This window comes from Engystomops pustulosus, chromosome 1 (genome assembly GCF_040894005.1).
Source record: "Engystomops pustulosus chromosome 1, aEngPut4.maternal, whole genome shotgun sequence".
Taxonomy (NCBI): domain Eukaryota; kingdom Metazoa; phylum Chordata; class Amphibia; order Anura; family Leptodactylidae; genus Engystomops; species Engystomops pustulosus.
This window is the reverse complement of record NC_092411.1, coordinates 96,643,644-96,669,591: the sequence shown is the minus strand read 5'-3', so window position 1 is coordinate 96,669,591 and position 25,948 is coordinate 96,643,644. Positions and strand designations below refer to the sequence as shown.

At 42.5% G+C, this 25,948-nt stretch overlaps 2 protein-coding genes across 4 annotated transcripts in view; one reads left to right on the top strand and one right to left on the bottom strand.

Annotated features, from left to right (window-relative positions):
- Nucleotides 1-347: 347 nt before the first annotated feature.
- On the bottom strand, nt 348-18,650 carry TPPP2 (tubulin polymerization promoting protein family member 2). 2 transcript variants are annotated; one of them, XM_072149236.1, is made up of 4 exons: nt 18,591-18,650; nt 5,524-5,693; nt 4,432-4,585; nt 348-681 (listed from the first exon to the last, which is right to left on the bottom strand). In XM_072149236.1, the coding sequence occupies exons 2-4, from the start codon at nt 5,691-5,693 to the stop codon at nt 493-495; spliced, it is 513 nt and encodes a 170-aa protein (XP_072005337.1). In that variant the 5' UTR covers nt 18,591-18,650; the 3' UTR covers nt 348-492. The 2 variants fall into 2 exon arrangements, with proteins under 2 accessions (XP_072005337.1, XP_072005329.1); XM_072149228.1 differs by lacking the exon at nt 18,591-18,650 and adding an exon at nt 7,619-7,719.
- Nucleotides 17,074-25,948, top strand: part of ZNF219 (zinc finger protein 219) — a 47,171-nt gene continuing 38,296 nt past the window's right edge. For both annotated transcript variants that reach the window (XM_072149195.1, XM_072149215.1), the window contains exon 1: nt 17,074-17,266. The gene's annotated coding sequence lies outside the window, so the exon portion shown is untranslated. The remainder of the gene's footprint in view (nt 17,267-25,948) is intronic.

The window sequence follows — 25,948 nt, the reverse complement described above, 5'->3', positions numbered from 1 at the left end:
ATGTTAGCATAAGATAAATTCCCCCCAATGTGTGGGTCAGGAAAGCCCCAGGTATATAATGCAGTCATTAAACAATTGATGGTGTACACAAGAAAATCTTTTTACACCCAGTCATGTTGGTATATATGGTTATGTGTGGCATATTTAATAGAGATGTACATCAGAAAATCAGTGCATTGACCTAGTGCAATGTGAACAGAGCTAGACAGAGATTTATGATACAGAAAAGAAGCCACAGACAGTATCATTCTCCTCCTGGTAAAACAAGAGATGCTGTGTGCAACTTGCACAGTTCTGGGATAGAATGACATATCTCATATGACCTAGAAAAAAATCAGAGGATACCATTTCATATTTGATGCTTATTATTGACAGGTTGATGTAAGATGAGGACAGTTGCCCTAGATACTAAATAATTAACCCTTTCATCTTAGTTGATTTGTAAGGTACTGCCAGGTATGATTCACAGTTCATAAATTGGTTGTTCTTGAATTACTTCTTAGCCTTCTTATCGTATGTCCCCGCTTCCTTATATGCCCCAACATATCCAGAGCTATCAGTCAGTTCTTCACGTCCTGCTATGCCTTTGCCTTTGCCACTCTCATCAAAACGTTCCTTGTGTGATCCAGTGTACTTTGATGTGTCTGTTAGACGATCCACGGCCCCTGCAGTCACGGCTTTCTGTAAAACAGAGCAGAGTTAAGCTGTTTATATTAAAACTCCAGCTAGTCAAGAAGGAGGGCCCAACGCTGCATGAACAAAGAGGTTTCAAAGGCAGCTCTCTTTAGAAAGAAGGATCAAATTACCCCTCATGCTAAAAGACTTGATGTCATTCCTGTCAACCTCCTCTCCTGATGGAGCTATACAATTACTAGCTTTTAAAGAAACAGTGGCATATACAACTAGGACATTTTATAAGAAACTTCTCTGAATTTACACCACTTTTTTAAGTAGATGAACAAGGCCTTAGGAGCCTATCATACAACAGTAAAAGGTGGGCAATCTACTAATGAAATGTTAAATTTAAAAAAAAAAGTTCTCTTTCCGACTTTGCATATTCGTGCTTGCACACGTATTTAAGAAGTGTTGCGGCTGCAATATCCTGCACTGAAAGGGAGATAGGGAGATTCTGGTGCACAGTCGGACCATGCGACACATTTATCAAACAGTGTCCAAGAGAATTGTGTCGCATGCCCTATGTAAAAGGTGCAGCAAAAAAAAATTGATGCACACTTCCCGAGCAGTGCAAGCAGCGCCAGATTCATGAAGACCGTGTAACACATTTCATGAATCTGTTGCACACTGCATCCTCTACAGGCAAACTCCCCCATATGCATGCACTTCTTATATTAATGGGGGTAGGAGAGAATCTCTGGAAGTGATTGCTAAAACAATCTCCCTCATTTATCAAAACTAGTGTGCAGAGCTTGCCAGATAGATCAAAACTGGCGCACGTTCTTCTTTAATCTGGCGTCCCCTGCATTGCTATGGAAGTGGGCACCATTTGTTTTGGAGCACTTTGTTCATGCTGGAAAATTGTGGCGTATCAGTAATAAATGTGCCACATACTCCAACCAAACACTAACATGCCCCTTTAGGTTCATATTTTTTCTATCTTGTGGGACACAGTGCAGTCACGACACAAAACTGGCGCTTTATAAATTCATGTGCAAGCAGTTTTCACGTTCTTTCCAGTGCAAACTCAGACAGAAAACTAGCGCAAACATAAATGTGGGCCAATGACTTCTGTTCTGTGAGATTTAAAGAACTAAAATGTTTCTTGTGGCTCAGTATAGAGCCATGACCAGTTAATTGTTGGACAGGAAAAAGATCTGGAGGATATATAATACAAATCTGTCATTATATGGTCATGTTTATGGAAACACAGCATTTCTATTAAATAACTTTAAGCAAAGATATAGAAAATCGATACAGAATTGACACCTGCGTGTGTCCTTGCTTCCCGCACTACTACCCAGCATCTGCGAGAGCGATTCCCCACAGTAAGTATTTTACATGGGGCCCACCTACAGATACAGGCCATTTTGGGATCCTAAACCACTGGTCCATATGGACCTGTAGTTGGCATTTTGGCATTCTAAATAATGGAGGTCTAATGGAAGGTAAACTGGCATAATGTTAATTGAAATGGATGGTAAACCTGTTTTTGCCTACCCAGGTATCTGTTATTCTATTCCATAAAGGATTACACTAATGGACACCACTAGCAGACATAACCATAATGAGGTTCACTCACCAATGGCAAACATATTTTGCCAGAGACATTGTTTTCTCGACAGACATTACCCATCACAATCCATATGAAGGCTTATAGAGGGGGTTCCTGAATGCAGGACCTCACCTCTATGACTTCCATATACCCTAATAAGGCATAAAAAAATAGTATGCTTTTCTCAGGTTACATTAAAACTCATATAAAATAACACTTCATGAAACCATAGCTCCATCACGAACATTACAGCTTCCTCAACAACAGATTACACAAGGATGCAAACATTTCAGAAGCTGTGAACCTGGTGACAAAGATGCCACATTTCTCTCTTACATCTGCTTGAAGACTTCATGTCAACCCTAAAGCTGCCCTACCTTCTGCACCTCGCAGACAGGAGAAGAATGACAGGTTGCACATGCATCATATAGAAAGTCAGACAAGCATCTTTTCAACACCGAGGAAATGTACTGTCAAACAGGGGGCTTCTTACAACGTGGTAATGTGAACTATGAAAAACTACTGGATCACCTCTTTTATTGTAATCTGCAATGGAAGCTACAGTATGGACAACACCAAGGGAATAAACTGTCACACAGAGGTTATCATAAAGAATTATAATGGGTGCGACACATTTTAATCTGCACAGGAAGCTTTTGGAACCACCAAATCATGTTGTGCATGAGAAGACCATTGCTTTTTAAATAAAATATACAGACTGAAATACATCCCCATCCAGCACTCATTTAATAATTATCCAATCAAATGTATTCTGCACTGCAGAATAATTATCCAATCAAATGTACATTATATTTTCAGTACAGTGCCTTATTATTTAAAAATGAAGTTACACACAAGATAAATTGGCAACAAAATATCTGTATATTATTATGTCCAAGTATATCCAGGCTGCTACTATGCCACCGAATGGACTTGCCACACAGGGGGATGTTGGTCATAGATTTTTTTGGGGGTTAACTTGTTCCCGGAGTGGAATTGGCCGGTTAGAAGGTCAAAATAAGTTTATAAAGCTAAAAAAGCAAACAGTTTCAATGCAATTGAAATGCCTTTTCGTCAGGCTATAGGTCTCTATGTACCCGAGACCTTGGCGTATGCTCAGATGGGCAGCCTGGCCACTTCCACTCTGGGAGCAAGTTCCCAAAAGGACACTCTCTGCATATCTTTGTATGGGCACACCTTGCAACATCTCTGGTCATAATAAAATGCTTGGTCCTAAAGATAATAATACATTTCTTTATTGTACTTACTGTACACTGACTTTCAAAAGGGACCATGTAACCACAGAAAGCCTCCTGTGGACTGGGGAAGATTCTGCTGAGCCTTGCATATTATTTAGTAGACCTTTCAGTCTATAAAGTACCAGGTTACTATACTTACAAATATTTTTGTTTCTGTTTATTTTTGTGTGTGGTAGAAGGAAACAAAATATATATTTCGAGGCTTGAGTCCCTCATTTTTAAGACCCTGTTTCAAAGGTTCACACAATGCTGCTAAAAGGTACAGATGAGCCAACTCTAAAAGGCCTGTGATACTGATAACCTTTCCTAACATTGTAAAGTCACTTCATTATTCAAAACTACAATTATTCCATGTTCAGTTCACAAAAGAGCTTTCAGGTTTATATAATCAACAGCACAATATCGTCCTTAGACTTTGATGCTGTCTTTTATTATTTTGGCTTGCATTCCAGAATGTGTCTTATGTAAACTTGGCCTTGGAATGTAGCAGTACAGAAAGCGTGTCCATCCCATTGTTACTTTTTTTTTTGCAAACAGATGTGGGGAGAGCGCTCAATAAACTAGCAGCAAAGCAGTAAATCTCTGCTACTTGCAATACTTTTTTCTTGCCTTCCGTTAGTGACCTTGGCTTACTTCCTGAGTCGTTTCTTAATCCCAGTCTGTGGAGTGATTCATAACCCCCACCCACCCCCACCCTGCTCCTGAGTTATGTATGATTTTAAAATGTAAAGCCACATGCCTGGAACCGTTACCTGGGACAGGCCTGCCCTGACGTGTCTTAGAGCCTACACCTAATCTACTTTATTGTATCTGTAAACCAAGGAGCAGTCTGCTCTGATATGTCTGAAAAAAGCTAAAGCATTTCTTATCATGTTTGACATAAATAATCTACATCATGAGGAATATTTCCTCTGTAACATACAGAAAATGAAAGAACAGTACCGTGGTCCCCATGTTTGCAGGTTCTTTTCCCTCTACAAGTTTGTGAATGGCTGCTAGAGCTTCATTTGCAGGTTTCTCTTTAAATCTCTTCGCTGCCAGAAGTTCCAAGGCATTCTTAAATTCTTCATAGGTGATCACACGGGCTGTCTTTGACCTTAAAGAAAAGGAAAGATGGACAAACTTCAAAGTTAATTTGTTGCCCCCCTCCACCCCTACATTAGTACCCAATTTAATATAAAATCTTTGCAGCTAGTTAGCACCAACTGAAAAACAACAGATAAAACACTACGCAAACGCTTTCTTTTCTCTTTATAGTGACTACTGATTTCTTTTTTAATGAAAATGAAGTAGTCAGTACTCCAGGAGTCTCACCAAAATAGGATGCGCCAAGTCCATATGCTTGAAATGAAAGGTGTGTGTCCATACAGCTCTCATGCACATGAATATTGTGGGATATATGTAATTGTTTTTTATGTGTACCTTCAGTTGTGGATCAGCGACGTTCCGTTGCTCCAACTGAACATAGGACAATGCAAAGTCACTTTCACATAGACCCTCTTGCACACATGTCATTAAACTTGCATAGCCAGGTTTTCACAATTGGACCGATTTTGTGTATTGCAAATTTTCATTTAGGCGCAGGCTTTGGCAAAAATTGACTCCAGTTGCCACCCTGGTTTATGCTGGGACTATAGATAGTGTTTTGCAACTTTTCAATGTGACTGTCCCAAACCACCCCCATAGCATAATAACACTGCAAATAGATTTATCAAGGGCCATTGTTTTTGTCCATGTACTATCTGCTGATGTAACGGATAGCTCATGCGGGTTGGGTAGTTCTGATTGGTGTGTGAGCAGACTTTACAGGCTAATGACACACGGACCACAAACAAAAACTGTTAAAACTTTACCTTATTCCAAGAACAATAGCACTATTGACACAAATTGACATGTCAGGACTGGTGAAAGGACCTCTCTAATAGCAGTGTGTATTGCAAGTAGCTTATCATTGAACAAAATTAGTATATTACTAGTGGGAGATGTACTTTAACTTTAAACTATTAATTGTTTAACACTTTTCTAAAAACTCACTTCACTTTAGCAAAGACAATGTCCACATCTACATTGGTACATCCATTTTCTTGTATGTTGCATTCCTTGCAAAGTTTGCTGAAGTTTTTGCCATTCATCTCATTTGCAGATCCTTTGGTGTTGCCATAAATTGCAAATTTATGGAATGCTCTCTCAAGTTCCTGAGACATCTGTAAAAGGCAAACATAGTAGGGGGAATTCATTACGGTGTCGCAAGGATGAATTTGTCTGAATATTCCCCACCTAAGCATGCCTCCTTTCTGGAGATCACATCTTTCTTGTGGCCATAACCTCTTTGCTGGACAAGTTGGAAAACTGCAAAAAAATGGTCTAAAAGCCTTGATAAATGTGTTGGAAGGCATTTTAGAATGATTTTTTTTGGCGCAAAAGAAATCTGGCGCAGGTGATGTATCATTATCATTATTTATCAATCATTACTCAACTTTTTTCAAGCACATAACAGAAAATAAGAACTGTGCAGTTTGTAACTTTTTGCTAAAATTGGAGTGTAAGTAGGGGCCTTGTGAGCTGTTCAAATAGCCCCAATGGGGGATTGTAGGTGTGATATGTTTAGTCCGCGCAGACATTCTCCCCTGGTTAACCTCTTCAAAAAGACTAAAAATTAAGCCTAAGTCAATTTTTTTTGTATGTGTGCATGGCATTATTTTACACGCTTGCACATATCTCCATGTCTTGCTATAAGTTCATACACATGGCGTAGTTTCCACTGTCCAGTTCATCAGCCGATTTTGGAGAAAGTCCTATTGTGGCCCAAGTACTTCATATCCACTGTCATCAATGCATGAGCAGATCTCAAACGCGGATGAAACACGAGCCACAAACAACGGACCACAGGCCATTGTTTGCAGTCCAATATTTCTCATATTCGTGTGCAGGAGGCCTTACTATGTAGAATTCACATCAGCTGTTATGATATGTAGAAAAATACCATAAGCATGTACAACCCATCTTATGGTTAACTAAACTGCTAAAAATAAAGTTAACATTGAATTTTGTCACAGGGAGCAAATGTAAGGAGCAATGCTATGGCTATGAATGTAGGCCTCAGTATACAGAAATAGCAAGAAAGGAAACATTGGTTTAGGCTGGTTTAACACACACATGTTCTATAAACATCCCCATTGCCCAATATTTATGTGATATAAAATAGATGGAGGTGAAAATATTAGCGCCACATAACTGTGACAGTTTCATTACAGTTGCTATGGAAGCCACTGCACTACAACAACTGTGAGCACACCAATGTGGACAAACACATGTTCTCCATTCAGACTTAATTAGGTCCTATTAAAATAAATCAGAGCTGCAGTAACCTTGTCTGGCCACTACACAGAGAACAGAGCTGTATGCTCCCTGCTCCCTTCTCTGTTTATCTGTGGCTGTGCTGCGTGTCGGATCCTGCTGATCTGGTACTGAGGAGTCAGACCAATTGTATGAAAAGGTTATAATTAGTTTATAGCCTGGAAACCCCCTTTAAAGGTGTGGTAGGTCACAGATTGTACAAACTAGATATGTAATATCAATTCCACTGGTTATGAGATGACTTGCCAAATTCGTAGTCCAATCATTTTACTAGGAAAACTCTAATGTTGGCAGGTATACATATACCTATATATATATTATATGTATCTAATGCTGGAGTATAAACATACATTTCCTAATGACTGTTCTAGCAGTCTGTCATGATGGAGATGTATGTGAATTCTAAACAGCAGATGCTCTTTTCTATCCATGTAATTATTTCTATGATATTCTTGTACTGCCATTGAAGAATATCTTAGATAAATAGGAGCTAGAGTGTTTGTCACCTCGGAAATGCCACTAAAAATAAACATAAAACAGATGCCACATGCATCCAAGGGTTTGTTAAATATACATGCATATGAATGTTTGATACAGCTCTCATTGAAAAACACCAAACACAGTTGGAGTTCCCCAATGCTGTAGAAGCAAAGTAACACCAAGTACATTTTTCGGAATTAGACCTGTCATAAACAGACAACAAGGCTGTAAAATTTTAGCACCAATTAATGAGAGACATGCACATAATAAAAACAGGGTATAAATACAGTACCTTGATGACGCTGTACCTCGAAGACACTGTCCACTGGATGATCTGGTAGTAGAATGTTGCTACTGCTATGGAAACCTACTTACATCATAAGTAATGTGATGACATCACACTACTGTCCAGTCTACTGTAAAATTCTACTACTGCTATTATTTATTTTATTATATCCCTTTATAAGATTGGCTGTACCCCTATACATCACCTCTAGTATCACTCCCTCTTCCGCATAGTTTGTAAGCTCTTGTGAGCAGGGCCATCATATTCAGTTTTTCTTCAGCATCCGCAAAAAACGCGGAGGGCGTATTCACACAGTGCATTGCATTTTTGACGCATTCCAAAGGCTTCAACCTTGATCACATGTCGACGTAATATTGTGTTTCCATTGCATTTGCTAAAACGTGATCAAGGGTGAAGCCTTTGGAATGTGTCAAAAATGCATCAAAAACATGACGCAGCGCATCGTGTGAATGGGCCCTCAAGGTTTAACATTGAAACCATAACACCTGGTTACCCAGCCTTTTCAGTGAAACAAAACAATGGATCAGTGTTAAACAACTGAAACGTGAAAACATCCATTAACCCCTTAACGCCGAGGCCCTTTTTTTACTCCCCACGTTCAAAAATCTATAACTTTTTTATTTTTCCATGTAAAGAGGGGTTGTTTTCTGTGTAACAAAATACATTTCATAGTGACAGTATTGAATATTCCATGCTGTGTACTGGGAAACAAATTCCAAATTCCTGTGAAATTAGTGAAAAATTCATTTGCGCCAATTTTCTTAATTTTGCCATCTAATACTTTCTTCATACTTCAGTCTACAGAGCAGTGTGTGGTGTGATTTTTTTGCGAGATGAGATGACGTTTTCAATGCTACCATTTTGAGGACTGTAATTTTTATAACATTATTTATGTTGAGAAATGGCGAAAAAGTGTAATTTTCAACTTTGGGCGCTGTTTTCCGTTACGGGTTTAAACGCCAGAAATAACCGTTCTAATACTTTGATAGATCGGACATTTTAGTATTTGGAGATACCTAACGTGTTTATGATTTTTACCGCTTGTTATTATTTATATCAGTTCTAGGGAAAGGGGGGGGTGATTTGAATTTTTATTTTTTTTTTTTTCATTTATTTATTTTTACTATTTTTCAGACCCCTTAAAGTACTTTAATCCTCGGTTGTTTTATTGTTTTTACCACATACTGCCATACTACAGTTAGGTATGTTTTAAATGAAGGACAACAATTTCTGCAACACATTTGTAATACCATTAATTTCAAATTACATCTTTGACCTGTGCAGAAGGAAAGAAAATAAATAGGATAACACAAGTAATTTAAAGTACATAAAATATTAGCTCATGGTACTCCTTTCTCTTGTGCCAGTCCAGTCTAGTTTTGTTTCTTTTCTACCGATTTCTGCTTCTTTTAACTTTATGTATGTAAACCTTTTTTTGAATTTTGAACGCCATGGAATTAATGCTGCTGCATCAATAGATAATAATGAACAAATAATGATAAATATTTTGTAAAGCATGTTTTCCCTAGAATAAAGGCAGCTCGGTGGCTCAGTGGTTAGCACTACAGCCTTGCAGCGCAAGGGTCCTGGGTTCTATTCCCATCTAGTTCAACATCAGCAAAGAGTTTGTATGTTCTCTCCCTGTTTGTATGGTTTTCCTCCGGGTCCTCTGGTTTCCACCCATACAATCAACTAGGTTGATTAGATTGTGAAACCCCTGTGTGTGCAATATAAGTAAAGAATTATTATTATCAAAAAATATATACAGGTTTCTCATCTTGAGATAGTTTCTCATCTTAAGGCCCCATCTCAAGCGCGTGTGATGTGTCCAACTTGCTTTATACTCGCAGCCTGTGCCGGCTGGAACGTCCATCCCGTATGCTGAGCAACCGGCACTGAACTCGACAGGACAAGTTAGCGTTCAGGATGGATGCTCCAGCCAGGACATGCTAGGAGTGTGATGCTAGTAGGACACATCACACTTGTTCATGTGTAAGGGGCCTTATCCCTCAAACAACGGAGATTGACATTACTACTTATTGGGAGTCTTCCAGCAGTTTTGACCGCACAAAGTGGCAGACTGTGTTAGGTATTGGCACTTGAGAGCAGTGTAACCATACTGTTGTGTGTGTGCATTTATATCTGGGATTTGTAGCTGGATTATGAGCAGTCTAGTACACTTGTGTGTGATAGACCTACACTTAGGGTGCTCTAAATGCAGCTACAACCTTGGAATGTACATGCAACAGGTTACCACAGTGTGTATTTTTACCTACAAGGCTGTGAGGTTACCAATAGTAATGTGAGTTTTTTTTAAAGGACATCTACCATCAGTTTTACTGATTCTAGACGTGTCCTACTAAGGCCGGTGACAGACGTGACGTTTTGTCAAGTTTCTGTTGTGATTTCGATTGCATTGAAAACGCATGCGTTTTTTGCGCACACTGTATTTTAATGTTTGAAAAACATAATGCTTGATATGCATTGTAATCGCATGCGTTTCAAAACACTGACCACGAACACGTTTTCAAAAACACAACTGCTTTGAAAAGTGCAATGAAAACGCAGCTCAAAAACGCAGACACAAAAATTGCAAGGGAGAAAAAGTAAAGACACTTTATCCAAAAACCCATTCACAAAGCCAGTATGCAAAACTGATGCAAAAGCGCAATGAAAAAAATGCACCAAAAACGCCACCGGTGTGTCACCGGCCTATGTTCCTCAGGACGCCTTTCATTATAACACTATATGGCGAGATTGCGGCAATATAGTGTTATAAAAAAATTATGCTAATCAGTATGGGGGGGTTTGGTTATATCACCGAAGTACCTCAGAATGTCTTATCTTATAATTTATTCACTACCTCATACGATAAAAGACCCACCTGCCAACTGCTCTGTGCACTGTGAACGGGCGCAACCAGGCATGGGATGAATAAATTAATGGACAAGCACTCCGGAGCACCTCAAACTGTGTAGCATAAGTTTTATAAGTCTATATTTCTGCAATTGCGACGTATAGAGTTCTAATAAAAGAAGTCCTGAGGTGCATAGCTTAGCATTCTTAGTAGGAAACGTCTACCATCAGTAGATGTCCCGTTACAACTTTGTGGCCCCAGAAATGGCAAATCTGCCACTGCTCATACTTCCTCCAGTATACCATGTGCATGTGCCCTAAAACATTAGTGTATAATAACCAGAAAAAATTAAAACGGACAGAGTAAACATAAAAATGCAAATAAAACACGAAAAATAACATTAAAAGGAAAAATAAATATGCTGATGCAACACCCTTGCAGGCTGGTAGTTGTGAATTGCGCCCTCTCCAGGTCAGGAGCTGTTAGGTGCAGTCGCTAACCCTCTATGAAGGTTCTAGAACCTGGTCATTGTGTAATAGCAGCTGTAACCTCTGCCTGGAAAGGCACAAGTTAAATGGGGGTAAGATGTTATCCAATTATGTTGCTGTATTGTAAACTGGAGTGTGAATAGAGAGTTGCTACCACCTGACCAGGGGGAGTATAAAACCCCTGTGCAGTGGGAGCACATGGTCTTTTCCCACAGAGTCTGTCAGCAGTCCAGACCACCTGGTTTGAGTGAAGAGAGATAGTGTGTAGCAGATCTTTAGTGATGTCAGAGAAACCAATCCCAGGAACTCAGTCTGGAGACTCTAACCAGAGTTGCAGCTTACACAGTTTGTACACAGCTCCACCTCAATTATCCCAGCCTGCATACACCACCAGACTGGTGCCTTATCCTGCGGACTACTCTCCATGACCACTCCATTACCAGAATCCGAATCTGCTGTTTGACCGTTCTGGCCTGTTGCCTGTTGTTCAATAAAGAACCGTGAATTGATTTGCACAACGTTGCCTCCGTCTGATCCCTGGATACAGCTACCACTACGGGCTTCCCCATCCATTACCCAGGGACCTATCTTACAGATACTCAGGGGTTTCCCCATGAAGAAACCAGTAGATCAGCCTCTCCCTCCATATTTCTTGCACACACCACCTGCTGGAGACCTGCCAGGCTGTGGGACAGTCCTCCGATCTGCATACCAAGTACCGTGACATCAGCGTGCCCTAGGCCACAATAGCCAGCCACTCCGGTATTCTGGGCACCGGCTGCCTCCAGGCCCACATAAAAAGGCTAGGCCCCAATGGGGGATGTTGCCTGGCAAGCCACTTCCAATGTAGCTCCTCTCCCACTTTGCCTTAATAGAGGTCAGTAGAGAAGCAAATAGCAAGTTGTTCCCACCTCTGAGATTTGGTTAGCAGGTTAATAATCTGCTAATATGGAAAACAGGACCGCATCTCAAAAAAACGGGTAGATGAGGAACAGTCACAGGGAAAGGTCTCCACCCTACGCCTGTCTCAGTCTTTACTCTGTTTTTTAGCGCCCTAAGCTGTGCCCCCAGATTTTGTAGATGTGTCAAGGAGGGCGGAGTGAGTTGTGCAGCGGCTGATCAATTCTCAATTGCAGCTCCTACCCGGAAGCATCTCTGCTCCTGCAGCTGAAGCAGGGAAAAGAAGGTGGGGGACATTTACTTAAAGTGTTGGTGTCTGCATTGGCTTTGTTACCGACCTGCTCTCGGAAAGAAGATACACATTTAATATTGTAGAGCTGTGCAGAGACATTTCTGTCCCCCGAGCCCATTTTCTGTCCCCGAGCCCATTTTCTGTCCCTGGGACCAAAATCTGTCCCGAGCACCAGAAATGTGTCCAACAGTCCCTGCTAGACCAGTTTTCTTTTGGTCTACTTTCCGCCAGTTTACAGCGCCCAAAAATGGCTGTGACGCATATTAATTCTGTCTGAGTTTCCACTCCGCCAAAGCCACGCCCCTTTTCGGAGAAGAGTCGGAGCAGACGGAAAAAGTCATTTTTTCTGTCCCCGAAAGCGAATAAATAGGTCTGAGAGCAGAACATGTGGTGAGAGCGCCACAAAACTGGCGGAAACGCCATAGTAAATGTCCCCCGGTAGGTTGGAGTGGTCCTCATGTGTCGGGTAAATAGTTAATAGTAATGGTGTAATCTGTCATTGAACAATAACCATATGACATGTGCTTCAGATGGTTGCCTGTCAACTCAATTAATTTTGATGAAGTTTAGATACTTTGCTGCAGATATTTTGAGCTGCAAGTTATTCACCTTGAAACTCTGATTTATAGGGGTAGCACAGTGGATGGGATCTGTGCAAGCCTCATGGACTGTACTGTGTAATCGCCTGTCTAATGGTTGTATTCAACCTTTGCAGTGCAATGTCTACTACAGTGATTTTCAACCTTTTTTGAGCCGCGGCACACTTTTTATACTTAGAAAATCCTGGGGCACACCACCAACCAAAATAGCACAAAATGACACTAAAACAGTCATAAAAGGCCTCCCTTTACTAATAAAAAGGCCCTAGCTGCCTCCCTTTACTAATAAAAAGCCCCTGGCTGCCTCCCTTTACTAATAAAAAGCCCCTGGCGGCCTCCCTTTACTAATAAAAAGCCCCTGGCGGCCTCCCTTTACTAATAAAAAGCCCCTGGCGGCCTCCCTTTACTAATAAAAAGCCCCTGGCGGCCTCCCTTTACTAATAAAAAGGCCCTGGCGGCCTCCCTTTACTAATAAAAAGGCCCTAGCTGCCTCCCCTTACTAATAAAAAGCCCCTAGATGCCTCCCTTTACTAATAAAAAGCCCCCAGCTGCCTCCCTTTACTAATAAAAAGCCCCTAGCTGCCTCCCTTTACTAATAAAAAGGCCCTAGCTGCCTCCCTTTACTAATAAAAAGGCCCTAGCTGCCTCCCTTTACTAATAAAAAGGCCCTAGCTGCCTCCCTTTACTAATAAAAAGGCCCTAGCTGCCTCCCTTTACTAATAAAAAGGCCCTAGCTGCCTCCCTTTACTAATAAAAAGCCCCTAGATGCCTCCCTTTACTAATAAAAAGGCCCTAGCTGCCTCCCTTTACTAATAAAAAGGCCCTAGCTGCCTCCCTTTACTAATAAAAAGCCCCTAGATGCCTCCCTTTACTAATAAAAAGGCCCTAGCTGCCTCCCTTTACTAATAAAAAGCCCCTAGATGCCTCCCTTTACTAATAAAAAGGCCCTAGCTGCCTCCCTTTACTAATAAAAAGGCCCTAGCTGCCTCCCTTTACTAATAAAAAGGCCCTAGCTGCCTCCCTTTACTAATAAAAAGCCCCTGGCGGCCTCCATTTACTAATAAAAAGCCCCTGGCTGCCTCCCTTTACTAATAAAAAGGCCCTAGCTGCCTCCCTTTACTAATAAAAAGCCCCTGGCTGCCTCCCTTTACTAATAAAAAGCCCCTGGCTGCCTCCCTTTACTAATAAAAAGGCCCTAGCTGCCTCCCTTTACTAATACAAAGGCCCTAGCTGCCTCCCTTTAGTAATAAAAAGCCCCTGGCGGCCTCCCTTTACTAATAAAAAGCCCCTGGCGGCCTCCCTTTACTAATAAAAAGCCCCTGGCGGCCTCCCTTTACTAATCAAGAGCCCCTAGCAGCCTCCCTTTACTAATAAAAAGGCCCTAGCGGTCTCCCATTACAAATTAATAGGCCCTAGAGGCCCCCCTTTACTATTTAAAAGGCCCTAGAGCCCCCCTTTACTAATTAAAAGGCCCTAGAGCCCCTCTTTACTAATTAAAAGGCCCTAGAGCCCCCCCTTTACTAATTAAAAGGCCCTAGAGGCCCCCCTTTACTAATTAAAAGGCCCTAGAGGCCCCCCTTTACTAATTAAAAGGCCCTAGAGGCCCCCCTTAACAAATAAAAAGCCCCAGCCTCCCTTTACTAATAAAAAAAAAAACCCTAGCTACCTTCCTTATACAAATAATAACCCTATATACTTACCCTTGATGTCTTCTTGACGTCTTCCTCACTCCTAATGGCGATCCGCTCACCTTCTGTAGCTCCTGCACCGCGCGCCTCTGGTCACGTGACTTACGCGACCTGACGTCAGGTCGCGTCAGTCACGTGACATGGGCCGCGCGGTACAGGAGCTACAGAAGACGGGCGGATCGCCGACGTGGGACTTGGAGGTAAGTATGGGGCAGAAATACGGGGGCGCGGCGGCAGCTCGACACCGGGGCAGCCTAGTTCGGGCAACTTTCCCCCGCGGCACACTCAACCTTGTGTCGCGGCACACTAGTGTGCCGCGGCACACAGGTTGAAAATCACTGGTCTACTATATAACCCTGCTACCCACCTTTATAATCTGTGTGGCATCCCTTCACACAGTACATGCATCCTCAGGCAGTTAGCGGCTAAAGAGGTGACGCACCTTACCCAGTGGGAATGCATGGTTGTGCAGCAGGGGGAGATTAGTAGAGGTAGGTAAGGCCCCTTCCACACTTGCGTTGCAGATCACGTCAGAGTCTGATCAGGGTGCGATCAGGGTTTGGTCAGTGAAAAACGCACATTTTGCATCAGAGTGCAATCAGTTTTCAGTCAGAGTTTGTTCAGTGTCTCAGTTTTTCATGCGCGTTTTTAATGCAATTTCAATGCGTTTTTCACGCGCAAATAATGCGTGTGAAATGGACTCGGGACTGAGCTCTATCTTTTCTATGGCAATTAATGCGTGAAAAACGCATTGCACTTGCATTGCACTTGCAAGTGTCTCAGAGTGCAATGCGTTTTTGATGCGTCTCCATAGACTTGTATGGTGCGTTTTTCACGCGCGTGACTTGCAAAAGTAGAGCATGTCGAGATTTAAACGCGTGTTTAAAAAAACGTGTAAAAACATTGTAATCAATGGGTCAGAGTGCAATGCAAGTTCTGCACCTCAAAAGCAAGTGAAAAGCGCAAGTGTGAAAGGGGCCTAACACTATTTAATTTATCATGAGTGTCCCCTAAGTGATAAATTTACTCATCTGGTTTTGTTTTGTGTTGGTTTGTGCCAATTATCTAATAAACACGTTGCGTTTAACGCATGCTTTTAAAAACGCATTGCAAAAGCTGAAGACATATTTGTCGAATTAAACATCTGTTAACACTTGTGTTTACAAAATGCACATATTAATGATTGTGTTAACAAACACATGTGATGTGTTAACACTGCGGTAACAGTTGATTTGTAAACACAAGTGTTAACAGTTGTTTCGTTAGGTAAATCTCTCTTCAGCCTTTGCAATGCGTTTTTAAAAGCATGCTTTAAACGCGACGTGTATCTGCACCCTTAAAGGGCACCTACCACCACAAATCTACCTATAAAGGTAGATTGGGTGGTAGGTGGATCATTGGGACGTGAGGATAGCCCTTTTAAGGGCTAATCCTCACGTCCCTGCACTTTTTTGAGAACTTTAATTTGATATTTATTCAAATTTACTTATGTGGCTACCGGGGCGTGGAGTAGCCGCTTATGAGATTACACGAGGCGGCTACTCCACGCCCCGGTAGCCACTTTACCCCTCCTACTCACCCATCTTCGGCGCGCAGCTCCGCGTAGCTGCGCGCCCTCGTCCGGGGAGCCTGCCGTCTGCGCATGCGCAGAAGAGCAGGCCGCGCCTGTTTCGGAGTTGTGACCGCGCAGGCGCAGAAGAGCATGCGCAGAAGAGCAGGCCCGCGCCTGCGCGGTCACAACTCCGGAACAGGCGCGGGCCTGCTCTTCTGCGCATGCGCAGACGGCAGGCTCCCCGGACGAGGGCGCGCAGCTACGCGGAGCTGCGCGCCGAAGATGGGTGAGTAGGAGGGGTAAAGTGGCTACCGGGGCGTGGAGTAGCCGCCTCGTGTAATCTCATAAGCGGCTACTCCACGCCCCGGTAGCCACATAAGTAAATTTGAATAAATATCAAATTAAAGTTCTCAAAAAAGTGCAGGGACGTGAGGATTAGCCCTTAAAAGGGCTATCCTCACGTCCCAATGATCCACCTACCACCCAATCTACCTTTATAGGTAGATTTGTGGTGGTAGGTTCCCTTTAAGTCTATATAAGCAAATAGTTGCAAGATCACCCGAAGTGCTGCACAGGAACAACATAACTTAATTAATTTTCTCATAAATCTATTGAATCAATTAAGTAATAGAGGGTTTGCAAATGTTTTGATGCATTTTTTTACTTATTTTTGAAAACTGTTAAATAATTTCATGAATACTGTTGGGTTCAGTTTGATAAGCACATACAACTGGTTCTGGGTGGGGTGCACCCTAAAATCTATCAATGATAAATGTCCCAGACTGTGTACAGTATGAATTCTTATAGCTGATGTGAAATTCTGCAGAATAACTAAAGAAAATAACCTAAAAATATCCTTTATAAGAGCTTGGAGCTAGAATCTAGATTATGGAATGGCCATTAATTCCACCAGAGATATTCCCAATCGGCCGATTGATCATGGAACCGATATGTTGCTATTACAGAAGGAGAAGCCTCGCTTATATCCCGAAAGACGCCCCCTGCTGGTGGCTGTGTGTAGGCACTTGATAGTGTGTAGTCCGTGAGTCAGCAGCAGACAGGCACCCAGACTATCCCTTCATGTAGCAGCTCCATGCTGTTCCGTGCTCCCCTCCCCCCACTCAGAACCAGGAAGTAGGAACTGCAAAAAGCAAGATGCTGTCGGTACAGAGAGAGCTGGGGAGGATTTGTAAGCACTCCAGCATGAATCATTCAGCCCGTGTGGATTCTGCCACTATTACTTAGCCTCCATAAAAAGTAAGTACCTTAAAGTAAATATGTGCTGGATGTGTCTGTGAGGCTGAGGTGTATGAATGTAGTGTATACATTTGTGTATATTATGATATTCACAAGCATTTAGGCCAATAGTACAGGATTGCACTAGGTCCATGAAAAACCATGTGCTGGTTGTTTTCCCCCAACCAAACACAGTCCCAGCAGACAAGGACTCCTTGTATCATATTTTTCTCCAGTGGACTTCAGTCCATTGCACTTTGTTCAGTCCAAGAAATCTGCACACCGCTCAGTTTTCCCATAGACCAAGCAGAGTCTGCAACCTTATCAGTATTTTAACAAATTAGTGCATCATTATGAAATATGCTTTGTAAGGCTCCATTCACATAAACAATTCTGCCCAAGCTTTTCGGCCCCTCCATAAGATAGATTAGTGATATATATGTATACATATGCACATCCTATTTCGGCCTCATTTGCGGTTCGGCTGCACAGCTCCCTATGGAGAGGGGAGAGGTCTCAGGCCTGCTCACTCAAATGTCTTAAAGGGCACCTACCACCACAAATCTACCTATAAAGGTAAATTGGGTGGTAGGTGCATCAATGGGACGTGAGGATTAGCCCTTTTAAGGGCTAATCCTCACGTCCCCTCACTTTTTTGGTAACTTTTATTCCACATATATTTAAATTTACTTATGCGGCTACCGGGGCGTGGAGTAGCCGCATATGAGATTACATGAGGCGGCTACTCCACGCCCGGTAGCCACTTTACCCCTCCTACTCACCCATCTTCGGCGCGCAGCTCCGCATAGCTGCGCGCCCTCGTCCGGCGACCCTGCCGTCTGCGCATGCGCAGAAGAGCAGGCCCGCGCCTGCGCGGTCACTGCTCCGAAACAGGCGCGGGCCTGCTCTTCTGCGCATGCGCAGACGGCAGGGACGCCGGACGAGGGCGCGCAGCTACGCGGAGCTGCGCGCCGAAGATGGGTGAGTAGGAGGGGTAAAGTGGGTACCGGGGCATGGAGTAGCCGCCTCATGTAATCTCATATGCGGCTACTCCACGCCCCGGTAGCCGCATAAGTAAATTTAAATATATGTGGAATAAAAGTTACAAAAAAAGTGAAGGGACGTGAGGATTAGCCCTTTAAGGGACGTGAGGATTAGCCCTTAAAAGGGCTATCCTCACGTCCCATTGATGCACCTACCACCCAATCTACCTTTATAGGTAGATTTGTGGTGGTAGGTTTCCTTTAATGGAACCTAACCCAGTGGTTGTCTGTACTACTCCTATGCATATACCTGATGTAAAAGTTAAAGGCAACCTGTCACAGCAGGACCCCCCAAACAGTACCTTATATGATAATATGTATTTTTTTAATCCTTGGTGGGATCCTTGTTGAGGCACAGTGCGCCTGTTGTTGCTGACCTTGAGTGTAACTGACTAGCACTGGCCAGCATCACAGACACACCATGACAACAAACTGACAATGTGTGCTGAGGATGGCACATGCGTGGCGCTTCAGTGATGCTGACAAGTGCTAGCCGGGTACATGCAGGGTCAGCCCCAAACTCACAGGGACACTGTGCCATACACTGGAGAACGGTGAGATCCAAGAGGGGGACTATAGTAAAGCATCCAGAGAGCTTCACCAGAGGTCACAGTAGGCATAGGGGTCCGTCTTTAACTATGGGATGTCTGAAGTCGGTTGTCCTTAAGTAGGGGACCGCCTGTATTTAATCAGTGCAAGACACAGCTAGAAAGGGTACCAATAGCAAGAAAATAATTATAATGGAAGCAATTGCATTTTGGTCCTGCTCCTGGTTATGGCTTCCAAATACTGACCATGTGAAAATGGCCTAATACAAAGGTTGCATTAGCCCCAGTCCATAAAGAAATCGCAGCTGTAACATGTGTCAGTTTCTCATGCGTGTCTTTGATCGGTTCTTATAGTGTCTATATAGACCTGTATTGACTATTTTCCATAGGTGTGATTTGCAAAAGTAGAGCATCCTGCAAGTTCAAAAAATGTGTGAGAAACAAATGCATTTCTGAGAAGACCCTTTAAATACAATGGGGGATTTTTATCATACACTCCTGCATCGGCATATGATAGTGGCCTGGATCTCCCGAGTCCTTCGGGCCTCTTCTTATATCTGGCGGGTGGCGCAGCCGCCTGGCAAAACTACGCCAGGTCTGACCTATGTTAAAACCTGTGCATAGTTTTGCATAGGAACCTGGGCCCCCTCCACCTCCACATGGTGTGAAAATGGCATATTTGCTGTAAGAATCGCAAATTCTTGCACTGCGCAAGAATTTGTGATTCTTTCACTGCTTCTATGCGAGAAAACTGGCGCAGAAACAGTGATAAATCTCCCCCGATGGGTCAGTCCAATGCAAGTCCCACATGTCAGAGACATGGGCAGAACGCACACGTGCCATGAAAGGGGGTTCAGGCACCTGTTTGTGATACCAATGTTGGAGAGATGTGAAAGGCGATTTGCCTCCTTTATATAAATTTGACCTACAAAAATAAGGCATTATATGAAAAGATACTATGACTATCTGCAACACTTCATAGATGTGCACAAAATAGTTTTCCTTCATGTGAGTAAAAGACTGGAAATCATCTGCCAGGTAATGGGAAGAGTTAAACTGTCACATGTGATCGAAGAAATACAATGCAAATGGTAAATGGAGCACATTGTTTGATGGATCTGAAGAAGGCAAATGCTTCTTGCGTCACTCGGGTGACTTTGATAAAGAAATAAACAGGGCGACTGTAGTGTTAATATTCCATCTGCAGAGCTGCGTTAAGAGAGGAGAAGCCCTGATTATTCAATCAATCTTATTAATATTCATTAGAGATGATAAATATTCATCGTCCTGTTTTAGACGACCTGTTTCTATGGCAACCAGCTACCCTCCACCCCCCCACCCTGCCCCAAACAAACACACACAGCTCTGTCACAGCACCTCAATCAGACACAGATGCACCCTGTGCTATTCCTACAGCAGGCCCCAGTCATAAAACTCATCACATGTGAGACTTGTCCTGCATATACATTTTATCCTCACTTATTGCACTTTTACAAGGGGTTATCCATATGGGTGACCTTCCAGGAAGACCACCTTGGAGGTGAAACGTGATGTAAATGAGATAAAATCCTATCAAGGACATGGCGTGCAGCATACATTCATGTCATACAACATGCTCCTCTGTATATTATTCCAAGTCTGCACTGCAGTCTATAAAATTGATATATGTTTATGTGTCACTGGTGGAAGTAACCATTCTGCTGATTGAGGCAGCAAATGAAGCATCACATTACCCATTGCACTAGGGCGGTGTGTATGACAGAGCAAGACCATTGTCATAATGTATAGAAAGCAGGGGGGGAAGATTTTACAGGAGAAAAGCTAAAAATCAGTCACCTCTCTGTTCCTACTGAAGCCATCCCCGCTCTGTTCTTCGATGGAACTGACTGATAAACTTGCAAATGCCAACATTTTGCAGCAAATACAATTTACTTGAATGGAAAAGATATCTATACAGTGAGAATGAGACTGAAATAAAAGCTGCTCCACATGAGCATTGTTATCCGGATCAAAGAGCGCCTGTCATCAGGTTTAAAAAATGATCCTCTGTAAATGGCGGCACGTTTTACATTGACCTTCTATCCAGCATAGATTTTAATATATCTGACGAATTGCATGTCTGTAAACTGTTCTTTCTGACTCCCATGACTTGGACATCAGAATTTAACAATAGAAAAAAATCTGTCAGCCCGAACCCTTAGGGCCATTTCACACGGCTGAGTTCACTGCATAAAATTCAGTCCGTGCGTCACCGGATTTACCAGGATGACCCCACTCTAAGTCGAATTTATGCCATAAGGTTTACACTACTACCGTAGGTACTGTACTGGGAGTCTTTTTACATTATCAATTTTTTTAATGGCATTTTACTTTTCATTGGTCACATGGCTTCACTAAAAGATGCTTGTCAAAAATATCTTGATGTCAGAATTATAAGTCATTTAGTTATAGTCTACCTTTGCATGAATGTGTGTATTTTTGGGCCACAAACAGACTGGTGTACAGGGTTGCATCTGCCATGAGGCGGGATGAAGTTCCCACCTCAGGCGGCAGACTGCAGACCCTTTTCAGGGTGGTGGATCTCCACCGGCAGTATAGACTCGCTAAGCGCTGGCAAGTCCATACTACATGACAAATCTATTACATCGGCACCTTTAGGGCACCGGCGTCATTGATGGCCAGAGCGGTGCAACACAGCACACCTGTGTGAACCACTTTGCAGGATATACACAGAATGCGGCTGCTGTCAGGAAAGTGCAACGAGCGCTGAAGCTCCTTTTTTGAGTGCCATATCTGTATATACTATTACTGGGGATTATACTATTACTGGCTGTGTATTACTGGGGGAGGCTGTGTACAATTGGAGAGGTTGTATATACTGGTGGGAGGCTGTGTGTTGCTGGGGAAGGCTGTGTATACAGTTTGCAGCATGGCGCTATATACTATCTATGGGGGATCTGTATACAGGCAGTCCCCGGGTTACATACAAGATAGGGTCTGTAGGTTTGTTCTTAAGTTGAATTTGTATGTAACTCGGAACTGTATATTTTATCATTGTAATCCCAGCCAGAACTTTTTTGGTCTCTGTGACAATTGGATTTTAAAAGTGTTGGGTTGTCATAAGAATCAGGAGTAACACTAAAGCTTCATTACAGACACCTGTGATAACTGTTACATCTGATTATTGTAGCCTAGGACTAAAGTACAATAAATTACCAATATCCACTGCTCCGTTTGTAACTAGGGGTCGTATGTAAGTCGAGTGTTCTTAAGTAGGGGACCGCCTGTATAGGGGCTGGAATTTTTAATCTGGGTGGCCTTGTATGGAGTACTGTATATCATTTTAATTTGGGAGTGTGTATATGGGAGATACTGTAATTTATTTGAGGGACTATATAAAGGATGTTTTACATGGGGAATAGCGTGTTCAGGAGTGTTTGTGAATATAATATATATATAGGAACCTGTTCCATTATAATGTAAATTAGATCACGCTGTGTTCCGTGTGCTGCTCGGCGTGTACTCAGCCTATTACAGAGGCGTCTCTTCTCTGACACCATCCAGCTCTGATTGGATGGTGTCAGAGGATTTTGGCATAGTCACACTACCACACCCCTGCTGCAACTCCTCCTTTCTTCTTTTTTTATAATTGTATTTTTATTATAGTTTAAAAAAAAAAAAAAAAAGAACATAACAATGGTTATCAAACACGTATTATGCATTAAAGTTTTCCAACAAAACAATAATACAACAAAGTATCGGGTAGAACTTTGACATTAGCTTCTTCCATTAATCCAATCGAGGGGCTCAAACCCAGTCATAGCAATAAAACAAACTTATGATAGTATTCCAGGTGTCTAGCATATTTCCAGAATACACTAAATGCATGATACCTATATGCATGACAAGCACATGCCCTGCCAGGTAATCCATTCTGTGGGTCTCCGTATAGGCGCCTATGACTAGGACCATTCATACTCACAATAACAACAAGTGTGGAAAGAAACAAAGGGGGGTGTCCATATCACTCTCTCTCACGTCCCAGCTCCTCGGTCCAGAAGCAGTCCCATTGCTCCCATGTTTTATCAAACAATGAGACGCGGTTATTTAAGGAGGCGGTCAGGGATTCCATCCTGCGGATTTCCCTCACCCTGGAAATCAGGTCTAGTCAGGAGGGAGGAGCTTGCCTTTTCCAAAATTGCTAAATCAGGCACCTTGCCACCGTAAGTATGTGCAGACTCATCCTAGTGGCTATCTTGGCCAGGGGTTGGGGTGTGACGTTCAGCAGATAATATAAAGGGGAGAGTGGGATATCTACCGCTATGACTGCTTGGATGAGAGCCCTCACCTCCTGCCAAAAAGGCTGTATGTATGGGTAAGTCCAGAAGATGTGCTGTAGGGTCCCACCAGTTAAGCCACAGCACCAGCAAACATCCGGAGAATCCGGAAACAATTTATGAAGCAGAGACGGGGTATGATATCAGTTTGTACTGGTTTTCTTTGTGTGTAGTGGTCTTAGCAGCCCTACGCCAAATCAGTTGCCATTTGTTTTGCATTATCAGTTCCCCCACTATTCCCTCCCTCTTGGCCATATATGGATGTGTGATAGGTTCTTCTGACTAGGTGCAATAGAACCATGTAGATATGAGACCCTAGGTGTGACTAGCAGTTTTGCATATGTGCTTCAATGTAGTGGGTGTTGAAACCATCCTGGTACTATCCAAGGATTGCAATAAGTGTCTAATGAGCATGTAATGGAGATTGGCGGAAGACGGGAGATGAAACTTGTCTTGTAAGGTGTCAAAGGACAGAATCCTCGGTAGCCTACAATGTCTGCAAACCTGAATAGTCCCTTTTCATGCCAGGGCTTAAAGGAAACCTACCACTTGTAGTGGCAGGTTTCCGATGGAAATACCGGGCACCAGCTCAGGGTGAGCTGGTGCCGGAGCTTATTTTAGTTAGTGTTTTAAACCGCGGTATCACGGTTTAAAACACTTTTTAAACGTTATAGCCGGCGCAGGCAGGTACGCGCTCGGCGCTTACCGTGCACGCGGCTCTCATTCACTTCCTATGTAGCCGCGTGCACGGTAAGCGCCGAGCGCGTACCTGCCTGCGCCGGCTATAAAGTTTAAAAAGTGTTTTAAACCGCGATACCAAGGTGGAGATTTTAACACTGAAGTCATGTTATCTCTTCCTAAGAAAGCCCCCTTCACTGTAATTGATGGTCCTGCATCCAGAGACATCACTAACCAGATCTCCTGAAGTCCAATGCATGATGTTAATCACAGAAGAGGAAGCGTATAGAGCTCACCACCCTGACTTCAGTGTTATACTCTCCGCCTCCTTGACTTTATACAATAAATTTACATTTCACTTCAAAGTTGATTGTCTGGATGATGCCTTCACACTTGGCCATGAAAAAACGCTGTTTGACAATATACTGGTGCAGTTTATTAGGCAATTGCTGATGACAGGTTCCCTTTAAGTACACTGCTCTATTGAGATTTTTTGCCACCAAGCTTCTTAATAAGCATCTCATAACCAGCTATTTTTGGGGTGTGCAGCTCTTCATTGCCTTTTTCCTAGGAATTCTCCCCTTGAGCCATTGTCTCTGCCCATATAGTATATAATAGTAGTCAGGTGCTGAGTAAAAATCCCTTTATCTCAGTGAACAATATAACAATTTCAGACATATGTCAGAGTTTTCCAGGCAGAATAATTAAATGAAACAGATTCAGCAGCATGCATATAGGCAAGCTGTATGGAACCACACTAATCTAGGAAGCATTGGTTATGTGTACTAGATTTTATTTGGATATTTTCTACAAACCATATTTGCAGTCAGGTCCATTTTAACCATAGGGAAAATGGTGCACCTTTAGCGAGCCCCCTTGTGGCACATTACATGACCTGCAAACTATCTACACTGCCCAGGAATTGGAAATGGCTTATCGCGATGTCACTGTCGTGTGGTCTTTACATGGTGAGGTGGACGCTAACTGCTCAAATGGAGAATTGGGGTCTAAAGGATAGAGAAGGCAAAGCTACTGTGCTGTATCCATTTTATACAGGAGAAAAACTGGTTTATTCAGTATATTCTTCAACTATCTGAGATCTAGTAAATGCTGGGAGTTGAAATCCTCTCTACAGGATCCCCTAATAGCCCATAATAATAGCCTGAGCATGTTTTGGAGGTGTTTTTTTTTTCCTTTTATTTTTCCCTACAATGTCCTCGGATACCCTATAATTGGCATTCTCCGTAACGAGAACTCTTACTTCCCGACCTCAGATACCCTTCAAGCATGCTCCCTATTTACACATTCAAGCATGCCCCTAGTAGGTCGAGCGCAGTACAGTGGATGGGAATCCTTGCATCATAGTGATATATGATGCACGTCGTCCCTGTCTGCCAGCCGAACAGCAGCGCCGTCACTGTTGTAACCCTGCCTAACCAGCAGACTCTCACTGAATTTGTCCCATGCACAGATCTATAACTGATATGAATTGGAGATCAAAATTACAGAACAATGTTTGATCACTTATTTCAGAAAAAATGGGGTCTCTTGATCTCTTTTTTTTTTTTTTTATAATTTCAACATAAAACCTTTATTTTGCAAAAAACTTTTTCAGAGCTTTTCTTTTGGTGCAGATAAGGACTCTGGCCATTTCATTATTGTCCTGATTGAAAATTGCTGGTTTATTGAGTGAAGAGCGTGTTGTTGAAGAAGGTTCTTCCATTCAACTGTATAAGAGGCCCAACTCATGCTGCAGAAAAACTCCGACCATGAAACCAACTTTTACTGACTTCTTTACACAGTTTTAGTCTTTCCCCAATTTGTCAATGGACATAATGTTTCTCAAGAAATCCAAATAAATAAAACTTGCTTTCAGCACTAAAATGAAATGTGGACCACTTCTCCTCTTTTCACGCAACATGCTCCTCAGCAAAGGTGAGTCTAGTTTTTTTGCAAATGAGAAAACTGAATCGTTAGGCTGTGTGCCCCCTCTTGAAGAATCACCTCTTATTTTAGTGTCTTATGTCCTTGGTTTAAAAAAAAAAAATGCATTTAAATTTTGCAAATGAGCCTGAGGGGGCTCTGGGTTCCATAGCT